The sequence below is a fragment of the Chiloscyllium plagiosum genome, unplaced genomic scaffold, assembly GCF_037043375.1.
Source record: "Chiloscyllium plagiosum isolate Xiang-an unplaced genomic scaffold, Cpla_swu_hap1 HiC_scaffold_14, whole genome shotgun sequence".
Taxonomy (NCBI): Eukaryota; Metazoa; Chordata; class Chondrichthyes; order Orectolobiformes; family Hemiscylliidae; genus Chiloscyllium; species Chiloscyllium plagiosum.
The window spans coordinates 33,718,131-33,742,004 of record NW_028270152.1 but is presented as its reverse complement, the minus strand read 5'-3'; the positions used below and the strand labels follow the sequence as shown (position 1 = coordinate 33,742,004).

Below are 23,874 nucleotides of genomic sequence, written 5' to 3'. Positions count from 1 at the left end.
CAGATAATGTGCCACTGGAAATGATCTGTCACATTTGGAGTTATATGTCAAGTTCCAAGAATGTGACATATTTGAAGAATAAGCGAGGTATTAGGATGGCTACATTTGATACTGTGAGCAGAACACCCAACCCACAGAAACCAAAATATTCCTCTTGATCCATATTTTGATACTGGTGACTACGAGACTGCAGACATTCTCAAGTTTGATTTGCTACACTTTGACAGGAACCAGCATGAAAATTTGTAATTGACAGCTATCAAAGATGAGCAGCGAGTTCCAGAAGTTCATGATCCAAGAGTAGCCTGAAGAAGTACTTGAGAAGATTTATTTGGCTTTGTAGGAACAAACGTGGAGCTCACAAATCATTTTCATGGTCGAGTAGGTCCTAATGCCAAAGGAAACAATGCCATGATATTATGTTGTTATTACACTGGGGACAAATGTATTGAACACAAGATCACCCGTTACTGGCCAAGGATTAATTAGGATATTCAGTGACTCATGAATACATGGGGGCCTCAACATCAATATGTTCCACCCACTCCTTGAACAAAAAGCAACAGACCTGCCTATTCATTATTGCATGGGAAGAGTACATCCTCATGACAGATTACTTCTCTAAATTTCCCATTGTTCATTGACTTTGCAACATATTGACACTACCATCACTGACATGATGAGCACTGTTTTCAGTTCCTTTAGTATCTGGAACAGATTCTGTATGCCAATAGTCCTCAGTTGAATCGTCAAGGCATGTATACAAAGTGGGGAACACCCCATTTCGAATCATCTTGAGGGGCTGAATTACCAACTCAAAGCTCTGGTTCTTAAGACACCCTGCTATCTATACTAAAGTACCAATCTTGGCAAGTATCATGAAACCAAACAGGATTTTTGCATTGTATTGCTGCTTTTTCATGCAACACTAATGGAGAAGGGCTCCCCAGCTTAACTTATACTCTGTGGGCAAGTTTGTACAAGCTTGCCTCGCAGCTGATTATTTCTAATTCTTGTGGTCAAAGATGACTTGCTTCCACATGGGAAGTGAGTTCTCAGGTGACTGAAGACTCCAGTATACAAATTACAGTCTCTGTCACATGTGGCGCAGAGTGTGGACTCCCTGGAATGCTACAAGCCTTGTGTCAGACATACAATTGATGTGGTCTGTCCAGTGGAACTGATTGAGTGGAAGTTAATACTTTAAATGCTGCGCAGAAGCAATGTTGGTGTGTCTCACCTGCCAGTGGATTAGAAGGATCTTGTGGATGCGGTATCTTTTCAGGGTTTTGTAGTGATTGCTGAAAAACTAGAACACGCAGAAGGGTAAATATCTCAACAGTTCTTTAGACCATGAACGTAGTTCTAAGTTTGAGGCCCCAGTCTTCATGTAACCCTCAAACACCAAGGCTGCACTGACACACGGAAGATCATGTTGAACTTTATCGCAGTGTCAAAGTGGTTCATGCTGCCCAAGGCATCATAGGTTTTGCCAACCAACGGCAGTGCAGATGACCAGGATGGTTGGTAAAGTATCTTGTGTTCTGAATGTTTAGTGTAAAGCCCATGATATCATAGGCTTCAGTGCAGGTGTTGACAATGGTTTGGAGCTCAGTGTGCACAGATGCAAGCATTATCTGCATACCTGAGTTCAATGACATAGGATAAGATTACCTTGGATTTGGCCTGCAGGCATTTGTGATTGAACAGGTTCGTGTTTGTTTTGTACTCCAGCAGTGTGTTTGCTGAGGGTGATGTGGAGCATTGCAACAAGGAAAATCAAGAAGAAGGTTAATGTGGTGATGCAGCCTTCATTGATCCCAAACTAATCATGAATTGAGTCTTTGGTGAATCTATTGCTTGGGATCTCTTGAATCTTTCATGTTATGCTGGAGCAGGCAGGGGATAATGACAAACTTTTGGGGCAGCCAATATAGAGAAGGATGGTTCACAATCCTTCGTAGCTGACATTTTCAAAGGCTTTTGTGAAGTCAGGGAAAATTATGTTCAAAGGTCAGTGCTGTCTCCTGCATTTCATTTCTGGTTACTATACAGCAAATGTTGTCCATTGTGCCACTTAGAGGGAGGAATTGCATTGCAAATTTGGAAGGACCTCTTCAGTCATGGGGAGAAGGTAATAGAGGAGGATTCTTGCAATAATTTTCCTTGTAACAAGCAGCTAAGAAATTCCTCTGTAGTTAGCACTATCAGACTTAGACCTTTCTTGCTTTTCGGTCATATTTTAGTTCTTCAGTGGGGAATGTCTCTGCTCCTGATACCTCGTTGTTTAACTGTTGAATGATCTTTTTCACCTCATGCCAGGATGGTGTTGTGTAGAAATGGCAGCTGATAGTACTCTGTGAGATGAAATGAAGGACAGTTGCATTGAAGACAGTCTCTGTTAAGGAAATCCTTCAAGTCTTCCTTCTAGTGAGTGCTGACTTCCTCTCTGTCTTTGGTGAGTGCTCTCCACTCTTGACAAGCGGTGGTATGAGCCCCTGAGTATATCGACTATAGACTTGACTGTGCTAAAGAAAAACGTGCATCATGGTTGTTGGCTAAGTGTTAAATCCTCCTGTGCTTTCTTCACCCACCACCCGTTCGTCAGCTCATCTCGAGCTCAACCTTCAGCTATTTCTAAAGTTGCTTCAAGTTCTCATGTCTGGTTGCTGTTCATACTTAGAATCCCTTGCACATTTTTTATTCATTCACGGGATAAGTATGTTGCTGGCTATGCCAGCATTATTGCCCATCTCAGAGGGTAGTCAAGAGTCAACCACATTGCTGTGGGTCTGGAATCACATGTAGGCCATGCAAGGTAAGGATGTCAGTTTCCTTCCCTAAAAGACATCAGTAAACCAGATGAGTTTTTCCTGACAATCAACAATAGTTCTCAAAAATCACTAATTAACAATGGTTTCATGGTCGTCATTAAACGTTTAATTCCAGATCTTTTATTGAATTCAAATTCCACCATCTGCCATGCTAGGTTCGAACCAGGCCCCCAAAACATTCCCTGGGCCTCTGGATTAACAGTCCAGTGATGATAGCAATAGGCATTGCCTCCCAAAGCAACTTAGCAGGCCTTTGATCTCCTGATAGTTCTTATCAATCAGTTTTAGCGCTTCCTCGTGGATTGACCAAGCACATCTTTGCAGTTAATGATGTAAGGAAGCCTTGAGAATACACTAATTGCAATTATTCTGTATCTCTGGGTCATCAGGTTGGCAGAGAAGCACAAGTTGAATAGAGCTTTGCATTCCTCAGCATTGATTTTCCTTAAGGAATTCCTGCTTTGCAGCATTCATATTGATGACAGAGTGATATTGGCAGTGCTCTGACCAGCAGTTCTGTACTCCTGTCATGCCACGGATGATATCCTTGTCTCTTTCTTGGATGGTAATGGAGTCAAGCAAGTCCCAGTGCTTGGAGCGAGGCTTTGTAATTGGCTATTTAGGAGAAAAAGATAAGACATATTCTAGGCACTTTATCAGGAGTAGGGTACCTTGGATTTTCTTAACCCCTCTCTGTCTGTTACATCCACCAGAGGTCCTTGTCCTTTCCAACTGTGGTATTGAAGTCAAGGAGGAGCAGCTTGTTGCCCATTGTGGTTTGTGTCAAGGGACTGATCAAGGTTGGCATAAAATTCCTCTTTGGACTTATCTGTAGCATCCATTGGGGCATAGATGTTGAGAACTGTAGCGCACTGTTTATGAGAAAAGGTGAGCTGGAGATGAGGCATTTGTTTATTACACAAGGGCATTCTTTGAGAATGCCAGCTAATTTGTTCAGGTAAAAACAATGACTGCAGATGCTGGAAACCAGATTCTGGATTAGTGTGCTGGAAGAGTACAGCAGTTCAGGCAGCATCCGAGGAGCAGTAAAATCGACGTTTCGGGCAAAATTTGTTTATACTGGCAAAGCCAATACCATGAAGGCAGCAGTGATTTACCTATCTAGAAAAAGATGTAACTGTCCACCTAGATTGTTGAGCTGGCTTTCTCCTGTTGGCAGCTCATGACAGCGATATCAATATCAAAGCATCTGATCTCCTGGGCAATGATAAAAGTATGCCATTCTGGCCTGTCGTATTTGGAGTTATCCATGAAGGTCCGAATGTTCCAAGTTCAAAACTTCATTTAAGGGACTGAAGATACTAGTGTATGAATTAAAATGAAGTGGCTGTTACACTACAGCTACCACACTGACTTGGCAGAGCAAAGTCTTGGACAAGTGGCATGATTGAGATAACTCTGCCATGTTGGATATACAAAACACACAAGAGAGAATCTTATTATCTCCCCTTGACATTCAGTAGCATCACTGTCACTTTCACCATCCTACAGGTTACGATTAACCAAAAACTTAACTGGGCTAGTCACTAGTATTGTGACTACAAGAGCAGGTCAGAGGCTAGGAATCTTGCAGCAAGTAAGTTATGTCCTGACTCCTCAAAGTCTGCCATTTTGTAGGCATAAGTCAGCAGTGTAGTGGAATTCTCCCCATTTGCCCAGATAAGTGTGATTCAAACAATACTCGACAAGCTTTGACACCATCCAGGAAGAAGTAGCCTGCTTGATTGGCACCACATCTATTGTTGGAAAAGTATTTAAATCAATTATTAAGGAAGTAATAGCTGAACATTTGAAAAATCATAATGTCATCAGCAGTGTCAGTATGGCTTCATGCAAGGAAAATTATGCCTGACTAATTTGTTAAGAGTTTTCTGGGGAAGTCACAACCAGAGTTGATAGAGAGGAAGCAGTAAATGTATTGTATTTGGACTTGCAGAAGACATTAGACAAGGTACTGCACAAACGGTTAAGTTGAAAGAGCCTGTGGTGTTGGAGATAGTATTATTGGCATGGATAGAAAATTGGCTCATGGGCATGAAACATCAAGTGAGGATAAGAGTTTTTTTAATCAGGTTGGCGACCCATGACCAGTGGGATTCCACAGGGATTAGTGCTGGGTCTGCAACTGTATACAATATGTTTTCATGCCTGGGAGGAAGGAAGTGAATGTACTGTAGCCAAATTTTCAGGTAACACAAAGTGGAAAGGCAGATTGCGAGAAGCATACCAAGTTTACAGAGAATTATTGATAGATTAAGTGGGGAGAAAAGTTGGCAAATGGACCATAATATGGGAAAATGTGAAATTGTTCATGTTGGAAGGGAGAATTAAATAGAGAAAAATTGCAAAAGCCTGTAAAAGGGACTTGGAGGTACTTGTACACAGAAGATAGAAAGCTGGAAAACAGGTGTAGCAAATAGTCAGGAAGGTCAATGGAATGTTTATTTTAAGAGGGTTGGAGTATCAGAGTAAATAATTCTTACTGCAAATGTACAAGATGCTGGTGAACCACGTCTGGAGTACAGTGAGCAGTTTTGGTCACCTTATTTAAGGAATGATATCACTTCATTGGAGGCAGTTCACAGAAGGTTCTCTAGAATGTTCCCTGGTATGGAGGGATTGTCTAATGAGCAAAGACTAAAGAGGTTGGAACTCTACTCATTAAAGTTCAGAGTAATGAGGAATTATCTCGCTGGAACAGCTAGGATTCTTAAGGAATTTGACAGGGTAAGTGCTGAGAGAATATTCCCTCTCATGGGTGGGAGTAAGACCAGAGGACATAGTCTCAGAATAAAGAAGTGACAGTTTAAGACACAGATGAGGAGGAATTTCTTCTCTGAGGGCTATGACTCCTTGCCACAGAGAGCTGTGGGAACAGAATCCTTGTGTATACTTAAGGCGGAGATAGACCAATTCCTGATCAGTAGGGGAATCAAGGTTTGTGGGGAAAGGGTGGGAAAGTGGATGTAAAGAATGTGCGATTAGCCATGTTTCTATTGAGCGGACTCTAGGTCAAATGGCCTACTCCTGTTCCTATTTCTTAGAGTCTTATAGTTTTATCTACAAACATTTAGTTGCTCCACCACCAGTGTTCAGTAGCAGCAATATGTACCATCTACAAGAAATCCAGAAAATCAGTAAAGGTCCTTAGACAGCACCATCCAAACCCATGACCACTCCGATCTAGAAGAACAAGGGCAGCAGATATGTGGAAACACCATCACCAGCAAGTTCCCTTCCATTCTTTCATGGAAGTGTATCTCTTGTACTTCCATGTTGTTGTGACAAAATCCTCAAACTCTTCCTTGCAGCATCGTGGCTCTACCTACAGCATGTGTACTGTGGCACTTCAAGAAGGCAATTCACTGCCACCTTCTCAGGGGCAGCTAGGGATGTTTACATCCCACAAGTCAATTTTTTTAAAAAGAACTTGTCCGCTCTCAACACTGTCCAAACAACATTGCTTCAGGTTTGACAGGTGTTGGTTGTACAGGCTGCTGCCATTTGTCAGAATTATTCAACAAACCCCATGTTGGATTTGTATACACTGCACATAAAGTTCAACTGAGTTGATAAACTCTCTTTTTCCTGTTTGTATATTTATGGAATTGACAACATATGCTATGTACAACCATATGTGGCCATTTAGGCTATTCTCTAAACTTTGAAAAAAGGGAATAATGCGCAAGTGTTTTGTCTCAAACTCATTATGACATATATCTTTAAAGAGACATAGCATGCCAGTATATCTTAAGAGACATGCTCATGATTTGTTGACTGTATCATGGCAAAAGACTGGAGGGTATAAAAATTGCAGTCCATCATTTGAAGCATGATATGCTGGTCAATGTATATTGTTCTTTGTAATATAGTAGCTTAATGTGAGCCCAGACGTTGATGTGCTTGTGAATGTTATATATTGGTGAGCTGTAATAAACCTGTATTGAATTCTTCAGTACCACTTTATCCATGTCCTAGTATGTATTATGAGGAATAATGGCCTGCTGAAAAATATAAGTTGCAATTTAGAAAACGTGTAATCCTTTGTTGATATGTAGAGTAACTAAGTGCATTCTTCTTTGTTCGTAAGGAATCATAGAGTCATACAGCACAGAAACAGACCCTTCGGTCCAACCAGTTCATGCTGACCATAATCCCAAACTAAACTACTTACTCCTGCCTGCGCTTGGCCCACAACCCTCCAAACATTTCTTATTAATTTTCTTATATAACTGTCTTTTAAACATTGTAACTGTACCGGCATCCATCACTTCCTCTGGAAGTTTATTCCACACGTGAACCACTCTGTGTTAATAAAAAAATTGCCCCCATGTCTTTTTAAAATCTTTCTCCTCTCACCTTAAAAATATGCCCCCTAATGTTGAAATCACTTATTGTAGGGAAAATACACCTACCATTCACCTTATCTGTATCCCTCATGATTTTATAAATCCACATAATGTCACCACTCGATAGGTTCCAGCCTATCGAGCTTCTCCTTATAATTCAAACTTTCCAGTCCTGGTAAATCTGGTAAATCTCTTCTGAACCCTCTCCAGCCTAATAATATCCTTCCTATAATAGGGAGACCACAACTGGACATAATACTCCAGAAGAGGCCTCAGCGATTTTCTATACAAGTTCAACATAATGTCCCAGCTCCTATACTGAAAGGTCTGTGCAATAAAGGCAAGCATGCTAAATGCCGCCTTAACCATTGCATGTGATGCAAACTTCAAAACATTATGTACCAACCACTAGGTTTCTGTTCTACAACACTACCCAAGGCCTTACTTTTAATTGTCTTTGTTTGACCAAAATGCAATAGCTCGCATTTATCCAAATTAAACTTCATTTGCCACCTTCTTCATTGTCCACTATACCACCAATCATGGTGGCAGCCACAAACTTACTAACCATGCTTTCTATATTCTCATCTAAACCTTTTATATAAATGACAAACAGAAGTTGTCCCAGCACTGGTCCCTGTGGAACACTGATGGTCACAGGCTCTCATTTCAAAAAACAACCTTCCACTAACATTCTTTGTCTCCCGCCGTTAAGCTCATTTCGAATCCAGTTGGCAAGCTCACCCTGAATTTCATGCGATCTAACTTCACTAATTAGTTTACCAAGAGGAGCCTTGTCAAAGGCTTTACTAAAGTCCAAGCAAACAATGTCTAATGCTCTGTCTTCATCAATCATCTTGGTTTCTTCTTTTAAAATCATGTTTGGGAGACATGATTCCCCCCGTTCAAAACCATGCTACTATCCATAATCATTCCTTGCTGCTTCAAATGCATATAAATCCTATCTTTCAGAATCAATTCTAACAACTTACCCACCACCGAAGTCAGAGTCACAGGTCTAGTCCCCAGACTTTTCATTTCATCCTTTCTTAAACAAAGGCACAACTTTCGCCAGTCTCCAGTCATTTGACACCTCACCCATATTGATGGATGATATGAATATTTCTGCAAGGGGCCTGGTATTTCCTCTCTAACTTCCCACAAAGTCCTGGGATACACTAGATCTGGTCCTGGAGATTTATCCATCTTTATATTTTCTAAAACTTCCAGTACTTCCTCTTTGGTAATGTGAACTGTTTACAAACATCAATATTTATTTCCCTGAGTCCTCTAGCCTCCATTTCTCTCTCCACAATAAAAACTAAAGCATTTAATATCTCTCCCATCTCCTGAGGTTCAACACAAAGATGACATCTTTGATCTTTAAGGGGACCCATTCTCTCTATAGTTACTCTCCCTTGCTCTTAATGTACTTGTAGAATCTCTCTAGATTATGCTTAACCTCATTTGCCAAGGTTATCTCATATCATCTCTTTGCCTTCCTCTTAAGAAGGCTCCAACTCTTTATATTGTTCAAGATATTCATTTGACCCAGTTATGTACATCTAAGTTATGATTTAAATTTTTTTTTAACAGAACCTTAATATCTTTATTCATCCATTATTCTCTAATCCTACCAGCCTAACCTTGTACTTCAAAGGAAACATAATGACTCAGAGCTCTCATTATGACACTTTTGAAAGCCTCCCACTTACCAGACATCCCTTTATCTATGAACAGTCTGCTCCAATCAATTTTTTAAAGTTCTTGTCTCATACCATTAAAATTTGCCTTACTCCAATTAAAAGGTTTAATTTTTATGAAAGGCTTGTCGTTTTGTATAGCTATTTTAAAACAAATAGAATCATGATCACGAGACCCAAAGTGTTCCCCTACTATTATTTCAGTCACTTGCCCTCTCTTATTACCCAAGAGAAGATCAAGTTTTGCTCCTTCTCTAGTGTGATTATTTTCTTATTGATAAAGAAAATTTTCTTGAACACATTTAACAAATTTTTCACAATCCAAACCTTTGACTTGAACTACCATAGTGTTAATGTTTGGGAATTTAATTCACCTACTATTACAACCATATTATTCTTACATACATCTGAGATCTCTCTACATATTTGTTCCTCAATTTCCCTCTGACTATTGGGAGATCTATAGAACAATCAAGGTATCATTCCCTTTTTATTTCTAATTTCAACCCATACATTTTCACTGGACGATTTTTCAGAAGTATCTTCTCCAGCTACAGCAGTAATGCTTTCCTTAATCAAAAATGCCACTCCCCCTCTTTTGCCTATTTTTCTATCCTATAGCATCTGAAACCTGAAACAGTGAGCTACTAGTCCTGTCCATGCTTGAGCCAGGTTTCTTTTAATAGCTATAACATCCCAATCCCATGCTCCCAAATATGCCCTGAGTTCATCAGCCTTACCTATAAGGCCTCTTGCATTGAAATAAATGCAATTTAATTCTACAGAGTCATTTTGTTCTCTGACTTGTTCCTGTCTGTCTTTTCAGATTCAAAACTCTTCTCATTTATCTATCTGTCTCTGCTGCTTAGGATCTCTCTATCCCCTCTATTTAGTAGTTTACAGTCTCCCTTAATAGAATTAGTGGAGCTTCCCACTAGGATATTGGTAATTTGAAAAGTCATAGGATACTATTCATTTCAAGGTCACAAGGAGCAAAAGTCCGTTTTGTTTCTCTGGAAGTGCCCATGTAAAAGTTACTGGTTGTTGATGCGATAGTATTAATCTCCAGCTTTACGCTCAAGAGTGCTATTTTAATTTCTCTTTGTTTTTATTTGAAATTGTAACTGAAAGTGCCTGTGGGTTATTATAATCTAGATCTGTATTGTTCAGAAAATATTATTCAATAGGGTTGTGTTCTTTGACCATAGCATGTTGTACTCATGATACTTTATGTAGCAGGTGGAAGATCCCTCTGGCAATCCAGGAGGCCAAGTGGATACAAAAGCTGTAGCAGCTGGAAGCAGGCTGAACCAAATCAACACTGAACAGATTCCATCTCTTCTATCAGTGCCTACAAGAAACCACATGGATATAACCACCCCTCCTGTGCCAATGGTAGCTCCAGAGGTACTAAGAGTTGCTGAACACAGACACAGGAAAGGATTGATGTACCCATATGTATTTCAGGTGCTCACAAAGGTAGGCCTAAATACTGCCCATTGTAAACTCGATTTCTTTCACTTAGCTGATTAGAAACCATGGTTTCTGTAAATTGAGTACATAGGCATTAGGAATGCAATTGAGGATATGTAATTGGACCCCCAAATCACATTTCTTCATTGTCATATAAACAGTTGGTTTAGAAAATGGTAACTGGTGGTATTAAGAGAAACAAAAGACCAGAGGTTCCAATCAACGGTGGCACTGTGTGCACTTACTTTTGGCACCATTTTAGCCAGGAATTCTAATCCTGGTAGTAGCAAAAAAGCCTTGACATGTTCAAGGGACATGTTGGAAAGAGGAACTGCGCAGAGCACACATCCTTACATTACAACATCAGTTACCATAATCAGGTGAATAAAGTCTCAAGTATTTCAGTGGGGTGGATGAGTGAATTGATGAGAGGATGGTGAGATTGTAGTGGTAAGTCACTTAGGAGTAGTGGGCAGTGGTTTGTTGACTGAGGATGGTGCGAAAATGATTCGAAGAATGGGGAATGGAGGAAGCAGTTGAGGGTTTGGGGGCTACTGGTCTCATCGAGAATGAGAATTTGTGTTAAAGGATGATAAGGGTTGAGTTCTGTTAATCATGGAGTTATCTCAGAGATTAATTCTCAAGTAGGTATCTGAGTAAGTAGCGTATATCTAATGCAAGTCTCTGATGTTGGGATCAGTTTAAGAAACATTCAAGGAGGAGTTACAGGCAGCATGAGTCTGCCCATTGGAAATGTTAACTTCCCAGGCTGAATGAGCATGCATCAGGGATTTCTTTGATACCCATTCAAAGTATAATAATTTACTTCCCTTTACAAATGCTCTGTGACCTACTGTCTACTTGTCCCCTTTATTTTTCCAAATGTTGAGAAATAGTGTGAACCAAAATCACAAATAATAACATCCTGTAGCATTGACCATAGTGCATTGTCCAAGAGGTATAATTTAGATGCTGTAGATCGCTTCAGGGAGCTGATTGGAGACTTCAGAGACTGAGTTGTGGAAAAATAGGATGTGATAGCACTTGGAAAGTGAACTTTGAAAATGGGCAAAAGTTTGAAAGACCCGAGTGTCTGGGGCTGCATGTTGAGAGAAAATCAGCCCTTTGTTATCAGTTCACGTGGGAACAAAGAGAAATTCAATGATCTGTTTAGTGGGTGAAAGGAACGGGCAGATATGTATTTTGAACAAGCACTCTGGCTTTATGGGCATAGTATTATGGTTGAGGAGAGGGAGTGGATTTAGTGGAAGATTGGGTAGTCACTGGATAACTTGCTCTTCACGTTTTGAGGTTGAACTTGATCAGAGGGTAACCATTGTTCACTATATGATTATACCAGCCACGTCAATACTGTTACTTACAAGAGCAGAGTAGAAACAAGGCATTCTGGAATAAGTGACTCACCTGGTCTGTCTTGACCTCTTTACAACCGACATGTTGTAAGCACATATTCTTAATTCATTCATGACATCTAGGTATCAAGGGCAACGTTTTGACCTCTCAGAATTTAGCAGTTCCATTCATTGAAATTAAAAGGCTGTGCATAAGGAAGAATAAATGGGAGCATTGATATAGAGTGCCAAAATTTGGAACCAGCAACAATGAAGGAATAGTGATTGTAGTTCCAAGGTAGGCATATGGCTTGCAGGAAAACTTTTAGGTGATTAAACTCCCAAAGTCAGAAATCACACTACACCAAGTTATAGTCCAATTAGTTTTGGAGTATAGCTTCTTCATCAGGTGAAGTGAGAGAGAAGCACGCAGAACACAGGATTTATGGGCAGAGAGATCAAAAGATCATACAAATGATGAGAGTGGAATGTCACATGATGTCTCTGCAGGTGACCAAGTGTGTTAGATGCTGTGAGTAAAGTATCAACAGCAGAATAACAATTGAAGGGATGACTTAAAACCAGATTAAATTAGGTACAGCAATAATTACAAAAAATTAAAAATAAGGTGGTGCTGGAGATAAACCAAATGACTGGAATAACATGGAACAAAAATAGATGCTGCTGGAAACATCCAGCAGGTCAGGTAGCATCTGTGAAGAAAAACCAGAGGAAGGGTCATCGGACCCGAAACATTAACACTTATTTTTCCTCACAGCTGCTGCCAGACCCACTGAGCCTCACTTAGCAACCCTTGCTCCTGATTTACAAAGTGCAGTTCTTTCGGTTTTTATTTGACTGGAATAATATGATAGGAATAAGGTTTGCATGCCGAGAGTCTAACCAAAGTTATAAGTAATCCTAAATTGTACAAACTCATTAAGGTTGAGAGATCATAACAATTTATCAAGGTGATGGTATTAAAACAGGACAGGAAGGAAGATTTTTACAGATACAGAATAGTGTGGTGGGGTCACATGTAGTGTGACATGAACCCAAGATCATGGTTGAGGCTGGCTTCATGACTTTCCGTTTCTGCTTGGCGCTTCTGCGTTGTTCTGCACGCGTCGAAGGCTCACTCAAAGGATGCTTATCCGAAGATCGGAAGCTGAATGTCCTTGACAACTGAGGTATTCCCTGACTGGGAGGGAACATTCCTGTCTGGCGATTGTTCCATGGTGTCCATTCACCCGTTGTTATAGTGGCTGCATGGTCTCGCCAATATACAATGCCTCGGGGCATCCTTGCCTGCAGTTTATGAAATTACAAATCGCACAACACCAGATTATAGTCCAACAGGTTTATTTGGAAGCACTAGCTTTCGGAGCACTGCTCCTTCAGGTAGTTGAGATAGGCATGCGAGATAGACAGCATTGGTCGAGTCATGTGAGTATCTGCTGTGTTCCAACATGGTAGTTTCCATGTCAATGATCTGACATGCCTTGCAGAGGTTGCCATGGCAAAGTTGTGTGGTATTGTAATCAATGTTGTCCTGAGTTTTAGTGAGTTTTGAGAAGATTTGTAGCTCAAATTGATGTTCTGGATGTCGGTTTGCTCGCTGAGCTGGAAGGTTAATTTCCAGACGTTTTGTCACCCTACTAGGTTATATCTTCAGCGGGGAGAAAGTGAGGTCTGCAGACGCTGGAGATCAAAGCTGAAACTTTATTGCTGGAACAGCACAGCAGGTCAGGCAGCATCTAGGGAACAGAAGATTCGACGTTTCGGGCACATGCCCTTCTTCAGGAATCAGCGGGCCTCAGGCAAAACACTGCTGATAATTCCTGCTTTCTATTTATATGTTTGGGCTTCTTCGGGTTGGTGATGTCATTTCCTGTGGTGATGTCGATCCTCTTTTTTTAGAACAGGAAATACTTGACCGCCATAGGAAATGACATCACCAGTCCAAAGAAACCCAAACGTATAAATAGAAAGCAGGAATTTATCAGCAGTGCTTCGCCTGAGCCCCACTGAAGATGTTACTTGGTAGGGTGGAAATGAACCTTCCAGCTCAGCGAGCAAACCTACATTCAGGCTAAGTAGTTTGCTGCAAACGTCTGTTTAAGGGTTGGCAGTTGAAAAAAGCAAGAATTGGAGGCAGTGGGATGATTTTGGTGAGATGCTTGTCGTCGATGATGTTGAAGGCTGCGAAGAACATGGCATTCTAATGCTCTGGGGAAATGCTGGACAACGAAGGGTACTCGTCTGTGTCTGTTTTCTGAGGAAGTCATTGTGATTTTTGATGTGGGATGTCAACACTGGCAATTGATGTGTTGGGCACTGTATCTCATGAAGGCATCCTTCAAAATCTTTAGGTATCCGTCACGTTCCTCCTCACCTGAGCAGATCCTGTGTATGCGCAGGGCTTAACCATACGGGATGACTTCTTCCAAGTGTTTAGGGTGGAAGCTAGAGAAATGCAGCACAATGAGGTTTTCCGTGAGCTTTTATTAGTGTGAGATCTAGAGGTGTCCGTCCTTGTGTCTAAGAATGAGACTGATTTGACTGAAGCTGTTGACACTTTATTCACATGATCTAACAATCTTGGTCACTTGTAGAGACTTACTATTTGACACTCCACTCACACCATTTGTATGATCTTTGATCTCTCTGCCCATAAATTGTGTTCTGTGTGCTTCTCTCTCACTTCACCTGACGAAGGGGTTAAGCTCTGAAACTTTGTGATTTCAAATAAACCTGGTGTAACACTGGCACCTCTATGGTTGAATTTCCATGCACTGCTGTTTTGTCCTCATAATGTTGGAAATTTTAGATTTCGGAAGTGCTACCAAAGAAAGCTGGTACTTTACCATAATGCAGACGGTAGATGCTATGCACTGAACATCTACATAGCGGATGAGGTGTATACCAAGCAGACTGCTTTGTTGTAGATAGTACCAGTGATCATAATTGTTAGAGCTGGACTCCTCCAGGCAATACAAAAGTATTCCTTCATATTCCTGACTTGTAAGTGGAGAAAGGGAGTTTGGAGACAAGTTACTTCCCATAAAGTACCCATTCCCTATCCCACTCATGTAGCTGCAATGTTTATACATGTGGTCCAGTTGGCATTCATTTGAGTGGTGATTTCTCCTGTACCCAGATGGTGATGGGAGAATCAACAATGGTCAGACACTCTCTTGATGGAGATGGTCATTGCCTAGCACTTGTGCTAGGGAAAATGTTGCATGTCACTTCTTAGTCCAAGTCTAATTGTTGTCCTGGTCTTCAGTGTACATTCCTCTCAGAACTAGTGGTGGGTTTTTGATGAAAAATATGAAAATGGTTGCACTGAGACCCTGTCCTGAGGAAATCCTGTCCTGGTATTGAAATAATTGGCCTCTTACAGCCATTTTCCTTTGTGTTAAGTACAACTTCAACCAGTAGTGTGTTTTTTCTACTGTAAATGCTGCCTTGGTGTTATGGGCAGTTACTTGCACATTACCTCTGCAATTCAGCTCTAATAATCCCACTGAAACTAAAACTATTAAGAAGATTTGGAGTCAAGTGGTCCTAGCAGTACAATCGAAGCGTACTTGGCACCTGCTAACAATTTTGATGACTCCTTGTTTGCTTTGATGATGACTAAGAGTAAACTAGGTTTACTGGGTTACAGTGAGGGGGACTGGGAGGAAGCAGCCAGTGCAGGGACCTCCTGCGGCCATTCCCCTCAAGAACAAGTATACCGTTTTGGATACTTGTGGGGGGGATGACTTACCAGGGGTAAGTAACGGGGCTCAGGTCTCTGGCACGGAGCCTGTCCCCGTTACTCAGAAGGGAAGGGTGAAGAAGAGCAGAGCAGTAGTAATTGGGGACTCGATAGTTCGTGGCACAGATAGGCGGTTTTGTGGGAACGAGAGAGACTCACGTTTGGTATGTTGCCTCCCAGGTGCAAGGGTACGTGATGTCTCTGATCGTGTTTTCCGGGTCCTGGAGGGGGAGGGGGAGCAACCCGAAGTCGTGGTCCACATTGGCACCAACGACATAGGTAGGAGGAGTGCTGAGGATGTTAGACAGGCTTTCAGGGAGCTAGGTTGGAAGCTTGGAGTTAGAACAAACAGAGTTGTTGTCTCTGGTTTGTTACCCGTGCCACGTGATAGAGATTCGAGGAATAGGGAGAGAGAACAATTAAATGCGTGGCTTCAGGGATGGTGCAGGAGGGAGGGGTTCCAGTTTTTGGATAACTGGGGTTCTTTCTGGGGACGGTGGGACCTCTATAAACAGGATGGTCTACACCTGAACCTGAGGGGAACCAGTATCCTTGGGGGGAGGTTTGCTAGTGCTCTTGGGGGGGGTTTAAACTAACTCGGCAGGGGCATGGGAACCCAGATTGTAGCTTCAGGGTGCAGGGCCTGGAGTGTAGGGAGGTGAGGAACATGGCATCAATTTCCAAGGAGGGTGCCTGTAAACAGGGAAGTGGCTTGAAGTGTCTATACTTCAATGCAAGAAGTATACGAAATAAGGTAGGTGAACTTGCAGCGTTGGTTGGTACCTGGGACTTCGATGTTGTGGCTATTACGGAGACATGGCTAGAACAGGGACAGGATTGGCTGTTGCAGGTTCCGGGATTTAAATGTTTTAGTAGGTTTAGAGGTGGGGGTAAAAGAGGGGGAGGTGTGGCATTGCTTGTCAAAGATAGTATTACAGCGGTGGAAAGGACGATGGATGAGGACTTGCCATCTGAGGTAGTTTGGGCTGAGGTTAGGAATAGGAAAGGTGAGGTCACCCTGTTAGGAGTCTTTTACAGGCCTCCTAATAGTCCTAGAATCATTGAAGAAAGGATTGGGAAGGTGATTCAGGAGATGAGTGACAGTAATAGGGTGGTTGTTATGGGGGACTTTAACTTTCCTGATATTGATTGGGAAAGCTATAGCTCAAGTTCGTTAGATGGGTCAGTGTTTGTTCAATGTGTGCAGGAGAGTTTCCTGACACAATATGTAGACAGGCCAACAAGAGGTGAGGCCATACTGGATTTGGTTCTGGGTAACGAACCAGGCCAGGTGTTAGAATTAGAGGTAGGTGAGCACTTTGGGGATAGTGACCATAATTCGGTGATTTTTACACTCGTGATGGAAAGGGATAAGTGTGTACTACAGGGCAAGAATTATAGCTGGGGTAAGGGAAATTATGATGCGGTGAGGCATGACTTAGGATGTGTGGCTTGGAAAAGTAGACTCCAAGGCAAGAGTGTAAATGATATGTGGAACTTGTTCAAGGGGCAACTATTGAGTGTCCTTGATAATTATGTACCTGTCAGGCAGGTAGGAAAGGGTCGTGCGAGGGAGCCGTGGTTTAATAAGGAATTGGAATCCCTTGTTAAATGGAAGAGGGCGGCCTATCTCAAGATGAGACGTGAAGGTTCAATTGGGGCGATTGAGAGTTATAGGGTAGCCAGGAAGGACCTGAAGAGAGAGCTAAAAGCAGCAAGGAGGGGACATGAAAGGTCCTTAGTAGATAGGATTAGGGAAAACCCTAAGGCTTTCTATAGGTATGTTAGGAATAAAAGAATGACTAGGGTAGGAATAGGTCCAGTCAAGGATAGTAGGGGGAAGTTGCGTGTGGAGGCGGAAGAGATTGGGGAGACACTGAATGAATACTTTTCTTCAGTATTCACTCAGGAACAGGGCATTGTTGTCGATGAGAATACTGAGGCACAAATAAGTAGAATGGATGGCTTTGAGGTATGTAGAGAAGAGGTGTTGGAAATCCTGGAAAAGGTGAAAATAGATAAGTCCCCTGGGCCTGATGGCATTTATCCTAGGATTCTCTGGGAAGCAAGGGAGGAGATTGCAGAGCCATTGGCCTTGATTTTTATGTCCTCTTTGTCTACAGGAGTAGTCCCAGAAGACTGGAGGATAGCAAATGTGGTTCCCTTGTTCAAAAAGGGGAGTAGGGATAGCCCTAGTAACTATAGGCCGGTGAGTCTCACTTCTGTTGTGGGCAAAGTCTTAGAGAGAATTGTAAGGGATAGGATTTATGCACATCTAGATAGGAATAATGTGATCAAGGATAGTCAGCATGGTTTTGTGAAGGGCAAGTCGTGCCTCACAAACCTTATTGAATTCTTTGAAAAGGTGACGAAGGAGGTTGATGAGGGGAAAGCGGTAGATGTGGTATATATGGATTTTAGTAAGGCGTTTGATAAGGTTCCCCATGGTAGGCTACTGCAGAAAATACGGAGATATGGCATTGAGGGTGAGTTGGAGGTTTGGATTAGGAATTGGCTGGATGGAAGAAGACAGAGGGTAGTAGTTGATGGCAAAGTTTCTTCATGGAGTGCCGTCACTAGCGGTGTTCCGCAAGGATCTGTTTTGGGACCATTGCTGTTTGTCATTTTTATAAATGACCTGGAAGAGGGGTTAGAAGGTTGGGTGAGCAAGTTTGGGGATGATACGAAAGTCGGAGGAGTTGTTGACAGTGAGGAAGCATGTGGCAGGTTACAGCAGGATATAGAGAAGCTGCAGAGCTGGGCAGAAAGGTGGCAGATGGAATTCAATGTAGCTAAGTGCGAGGTGATTCACTTTGGGAAGAATAACAAAAAGATGGGGTACTGGGCTAATGGTCGGATACTTGGTAGTGTGGATGAGCAGAGGGATCTTGGTGTCCATGTACACAGATCTCTGAAAGTTGCCACCCAGGTAAATAGTGCGGTGAGGAAGGCATATGGCGTACTGGCTTTTATTGGTAGAGGAATTGAGTTCCGGAGTCCTGAGGTCATGATGCAGTTGTATAAGACTCTGGTACGGCCGCATCTGGAATATTGTGTGCAGTTTTGGTCGCCATACTATAGGAAGGATGTGGAGGCATTGGAACGGTTGCAGAGGAGGTTTACCAGGATGTTGCCTGGTATGGAAGGAAAATCGTATGAGGAAAGACTGAGGCACTTGGGGCTGTTTTCACTAGAGAAAAGAAGGTTTAGGGGTGACTTGATTGAGGTGTACAAGATGATTAGGGGGTTAGATAGGGTCGACAGTATGAACCTTTTCCCGCGTATTGAGTCGGGTATTACAAGGGGGCATAGCTTTAAATTAAGGGGGGGTAGATATAGGACTGATGTTAGGGGTAGGTTCTTCACTCAGCGAGTCGTTAGTTCATGGAATGCCCTGCCAGTAACAGTGGTGGACTCTCCCTCTTTATGGGCATTTAAGAGGGCATTGGATAGGTATATGGAGGATAGTGGGTTAGTGTAGTTTAGGTGGGCTTGGATCGGCGCAACATCGAGGGCCCAAGGGCCTGTACTGCGCTGTATTCTTCTATGTTCTATGTTCTAATGGAGTGGCAATTGGCAGGATTAAATTTGTCCTGCTTTGTCCTACCCTGTCGGATAATTGCCAGTTTTGTAGATTTAGTGAAACAGCTGGGTGAGAGATGTAGCTAATTTGGGAATGTACAAGTCTTCAGGATTGCAACTCGAGTGTTGTTGGGGCATATTCAATGTGGAGAAAGTGAGGATTGCAGATGCTGGAGACCAGAGTTGAAAAATGTGGTGCTGGAAAAACACAGCAGGCCAGGCAGCATCCGAGGGGCAGGAGAATCGACGTTTCGGGTATAAGCCCTTCTTCAGGAATGAGGCTGGTGTGCCAAGAGGGCTGAGATAAAGGGTAGGGGGGAGGGAATTTGGCGGGGGGCGCTGGGAATACGATAGGTGGAAGGAGGTGAGGGTGATAGGCTGGAGAGGGGTTGGGGGCGGAGTGGTCGGGAAGAAGATTGCAGGTTAAGAGGGCGGTGCTGAATCCAGAGGTTGGGACTGAGGTAAGGTGGGGGGGAGGGGAAATGAGGAAGCTGGAGAAATCTACATTCATCCCGTGTGGTTGGAGGGTTCCTAGGCAGAAGATGAGGCGCTCTTCCTCCAGGCGTCGTGTGGTCAGGGTCTGGCGATGGAGGAGGCCAAGGACCTGCATGTCCTTGGCGGAGTGAGGGGGGGGGGGGTTAAAGTGTTCAGCCACATGATGGTTGGGTTGGTTGGTGCGGGTGTCCCAGAGGTGTTCCCTGAAACATTCCGCAAGTAGGCGGCCTGTCTCCCCAATGTAGAGGAGACCACATCGGGTGCAGCGGATACAGTAAATGATGTGTGTGGAGGTGCAGGTGAATTTGCAACGGATATGGAAGGATCCATTGGGGCCTTGGAGAGAGGTGAGGGGGGAGGTGTGGGCGCAAGTTTTGCACTTGTTGCGGTTGCAGGGGAAGGTGCCGGGAGTGGAGGTTGGGTTGGTGGGGGGTGTGGACCTGACGAGGGAGTTGCGGAGGGATGCTGATATGGGGGGGGAGAGAAATATATTCCTGGTGGTGGAGTCTGTTTGGAAGTGGTGGAAATGAGGTTGGTGGGGTGGAAGGTGAGGACCAGTGGGGTTCTGTCCTGGTGGCGATTGGAGGGGCGGGGTTCAAGGGCGGAGGTGCGGGAAGTGGAGGAGATGTGGTGGAGAGCATTGTCAACCACGTCGGAGGGGAAATTGCGGTCTTTGAAGAAGGAGGCCATTTGGGTTGTTTGGTAGTGGAATTGGTCCTCCTGAGAGCAGATGCGTCGGAGGCGAAGGAATTGGGAATATAGGGTGGTGTTTTTACAGGGGCAGGGTGGGAAGAGGTGTAATCTAGGTAGTTGTGGGAGTCGGTCGGTTTGTAGTAAATGTCTATGTTGAGTCGGTCGTCCGAGGTAGAAATGGAGAGGCCTAGGAAGGGGAGGGAGGAGTCTGAGATGGTCCAGGCAAATTTGAGGTCGGGGTGGAAGGTATTAGTAAAGTGGATGAACTGTTCAACCTCTTCGTGGGAGCACGAGGTAGCGCCAGTACAATCATCGATGTAACGGAGGAACAGGTGGGGGGTGGTGCCAGTGTAGCTGTGGAAGATGGACTGTTCCACATATCCAACGAAGAGGCAGGCATAGCTGTGGGAGGATTGGAAGGAGAATTTGTTAAGAGTGAGGACCAGTTCAGTCAGTCGAAGGAGGGTGTCAGTGGAAGGGTACTGGTTGGGTCGGCGGGAGAGGAAGAAGCAGAAGGCTTGGAGGCCTTCGTGATGGGGGTTGGAAGTGTATAGGGACTGGATGTCCATCGTGAAGATAAGGCATTGGGGGTCGGGGAAGCGCAAATCATGGAGGAGGTGGAGGGCGTGGGTGGTCTCCCGAACTTAGGTGGGGAGTTCTTGGACTAAGGGGGACATGACAGTGTCGAGGTATGCAGAGATGAGTTCGGTGGGGCAGGAGCAGGCTGAGACAATGGGTCGGCCGGGGAAGTCGGATTTGTGGATTTTGGGCAGGAGGTAGAAACGGGCGGTGTGGGGTTGTGTGACTATGAGGTTGGAGGCGGTGGATCTCCTGAGGTGATGAGGTTATGGATGGTCTGGGAGATGATGGTTTGGTGGTGGGAGGTGGGGTCGTGGTCAAGGGGGCAGTAGGAGGAGGTGTCCACGAGCTGGTGTTTAGCCTTAGCGGTGTAAAGATCGGTGCACCAAACTACCACTGCGCCTCCCATGTCTGCCGGTTTGATGGTGAGGTTGGGTTTGGAGCAGAGGGAGTGGAGGGCTGCGCGTTGAGGGTGAGAGATTGGAGTGGGTGAGAGGGGTGGACAGGTTGAGGCGGTCAATGTCGTGGATATGAAGAGATCGAGGGCAGGTAAGAGGCCAGCACAGGATGTCCAGGTGGAAGAGGTGTGTTGGAGGTGGGAGAATGGGTTGTCAGAGGGTGGGCAAGAGTCCTGGTTGAAGAAGTAGGCACGGAGCCAAAGGCGGCAGAAGAAATGCTCGATGTCTAGCCACGTGTCAAACTCATTGTTCCGGGAGCATAGGGGATGAAAGTGAGGCCTCTGCGGAGGACTGATCGTTCATCCTCAGAGAGGGGGGGGGGAGGTCTGGGGGGGATGGTGAAAATACGGAAAATAAGGGCAAGGCACATTCAGTGTGCACAATTACTGTTGATTTTGTCTGCAGACTGGCATGTGTGATGTTGGAAACCTCGAGGGATATTGTAGTATCATTTCTGACTGAAATTGTCATCAATGCTTCAGTTTTGTATTTTCCAGTCAAATGCTGGCTTCTTCATTATTGAGGATGGAGAACTTAATAAAACCTCCAAACTTTGTAAGTTTATTTTTCTACGAGCATTCATGGTAGAATATGGCAGGACTTGCAGTGCTTTCATCCAGTTATTTCTTTGTGAAAATGCTAAACTTTTTCAGTTACAGACTACCTGCGCTCTTTAGCATGCATATTGTTATGTTTTGAAGCTCCACCACAGGTTAGCACCTCCTTTTCAATCTGCTTGGTGCTATTACTGCACTCCTCATTAGACCAGAGCTGTTCATCTGCCCATAATGGAATTAATAAAATCAGTGGTCCTCAAGAGAGGAGAGTTAAAGGAAAACAGATATCTTGGAGTATGGTTTGAGGAGATTGCAGAGATAGAGACAATTGGAGCTTAGTTTCCACAAGAAACATGGTAGTCACTTCAGCCAATACTGCCAGGGAAAGATACTTATTTGATAGGTAGGCCAGGGCAAGGCCAAGTACCTTCTTAACACGACACAAGCCTTTTTGGTAGCTTTGTTGTTGGAGACTCGGCAGTAATGAAGCTAACAAATTATTCTTGATGATGCATATTGAGGTACCCCACCAAATGCTCATCAGTGCCCTTGCTACCCTCATTGTTTCTTTGCTGTGGTGTTTGACGTGGAAGAGAACAGATTCATGGGTTGAGGGGGGCAGTAACCGTTAATCAGTGGGATGTTTTCTTTTCAATGTTTAACCTGACATCGATGGCTTATGGAATCCAGAGTCAGTGCTAAACACTCCAAGGACCACTCCCTTCCAGTTGCATAGCTGTACACTACCATCACTGTTAGATCTGTTCTGCTAGTGGGAGAGAGAACTTGCCCACAAATAGTGATACAGGAATCTGGGATGTTGGCTGATGGTCAAGTGTGCAAAACCATACAATTAGTTCACTAATCTATTGTACAACTTGGAAGGTTTGGGGCAGGTCCCCAGATATTAGCTCAATGTTGCATGTTCAACTGAGCTTGGTGTGTCGAAATATGATGCCCAAGCCAGTGCCAAATAGTCCATCTTGTTTCATTATTTACCTTTTTGGGCAGTTTGATGCAACTGAGTGGCTTGCTGGCACATTTCAAAAGGATGTTGAGTGAATTGTGTTGCAGAGTGTTGAACATCACGTGCATAACATGCCAGATAAAGTTGATGGGTTTATTTCCTGATGGACAATATCTATATTTTGCCATGTATTGATTTACCAAGTTCAATTGAAAATATTTCCCAGCCCTGTGATTTCCAAGTGTTGCACACTCCTGACTTGGAAATGTCCTACTATTTGTTTTTCCATTTGTGGGTGAATATCTTGAAATTCCTTGAGAGGAGAGATAATTTTGATCGTCAGCTTTGACAACATCATGAGGACAAATTTGGAAGAAACATGTATGTACACATTTCGGAATAATTATGTCAGTTAAAATATGGAATATTGTAAATGGTTAAATAAACTATGGAAATAAATGAAGTTGTCCTTGAACATGCAAATTTCTGTTGTTTGGTATGAATCATGTAATTCTTAAAACCTTTTGATTCTGTGTTTACCGGTAGAGAAAGTACTACAGAAAATGACAGTAATGGTCATCAGATAAAATAGTGTCTGCAGAGATGCAAGGTTCGTGTTCCAGCTCAATGACCTTTCATGAGACGTGAAAGGAATTAGAGATTAACAGTTTATAATCAAGTATAAAGCCAGGCGAAAAAGGGAATGGGAATGAGGGAGGTGGAGAGTGAAGAACGAAGGGGAAAATCTGTAGAAAATGGTGAACAGTATCTAATGATGAATACTTTGTTTTTAATTATAGGGGGAGATTAAGATCTCCATTAGCATAGAAGATGAAGCCAATAAAGATTTGCCTCCTGCTGCTTTGCTGTATAGGCCAATACGACAGTGTGTATATGGAGTCCTGTTTAGCCTAGCTGAGGCTAGGAAAAAAGCTGAAAGACTTGCACTAAGGAAAAATAGATTCCCTACTGAAAGTAAGTTAATTTCATATTCTGTGCTGGGTATTTATAGCACATCATTTTAAAAGTTTATACTGAGATTGTG

General features: G+C 43.2%; 1 protein-coding gene across 2 annotated transcripts in view; it reads left to right on the top strand.

The window, feature by feature from the left end:
• fam120a (family with sequence similarity 120 member A) overlaps positions 1-23,874 on the top strand; it is a 139,998-nt gene that overhangs the window by 75,294 nt on the left and 40,830 nt on the right. The window contains exons 9-10 of one of the 2 annotated variants that reach the window (XM_043708020.2): positions 10,147-10,386; positions 23,630-23,804. In XM_043708020.2, coding sequence (XP_043563955.1) covers positions 10,147-10,386; positions 23,630-23,804 — 415 coding nt within the window. Of the gene's footprint in view, positions 1-10,143; positions 10,387-23,629; positions 23,805-23,874 lie in introns of both variants that reach the window. The other variant, XM_043708019.2, reaches the window with a different exon arrangement.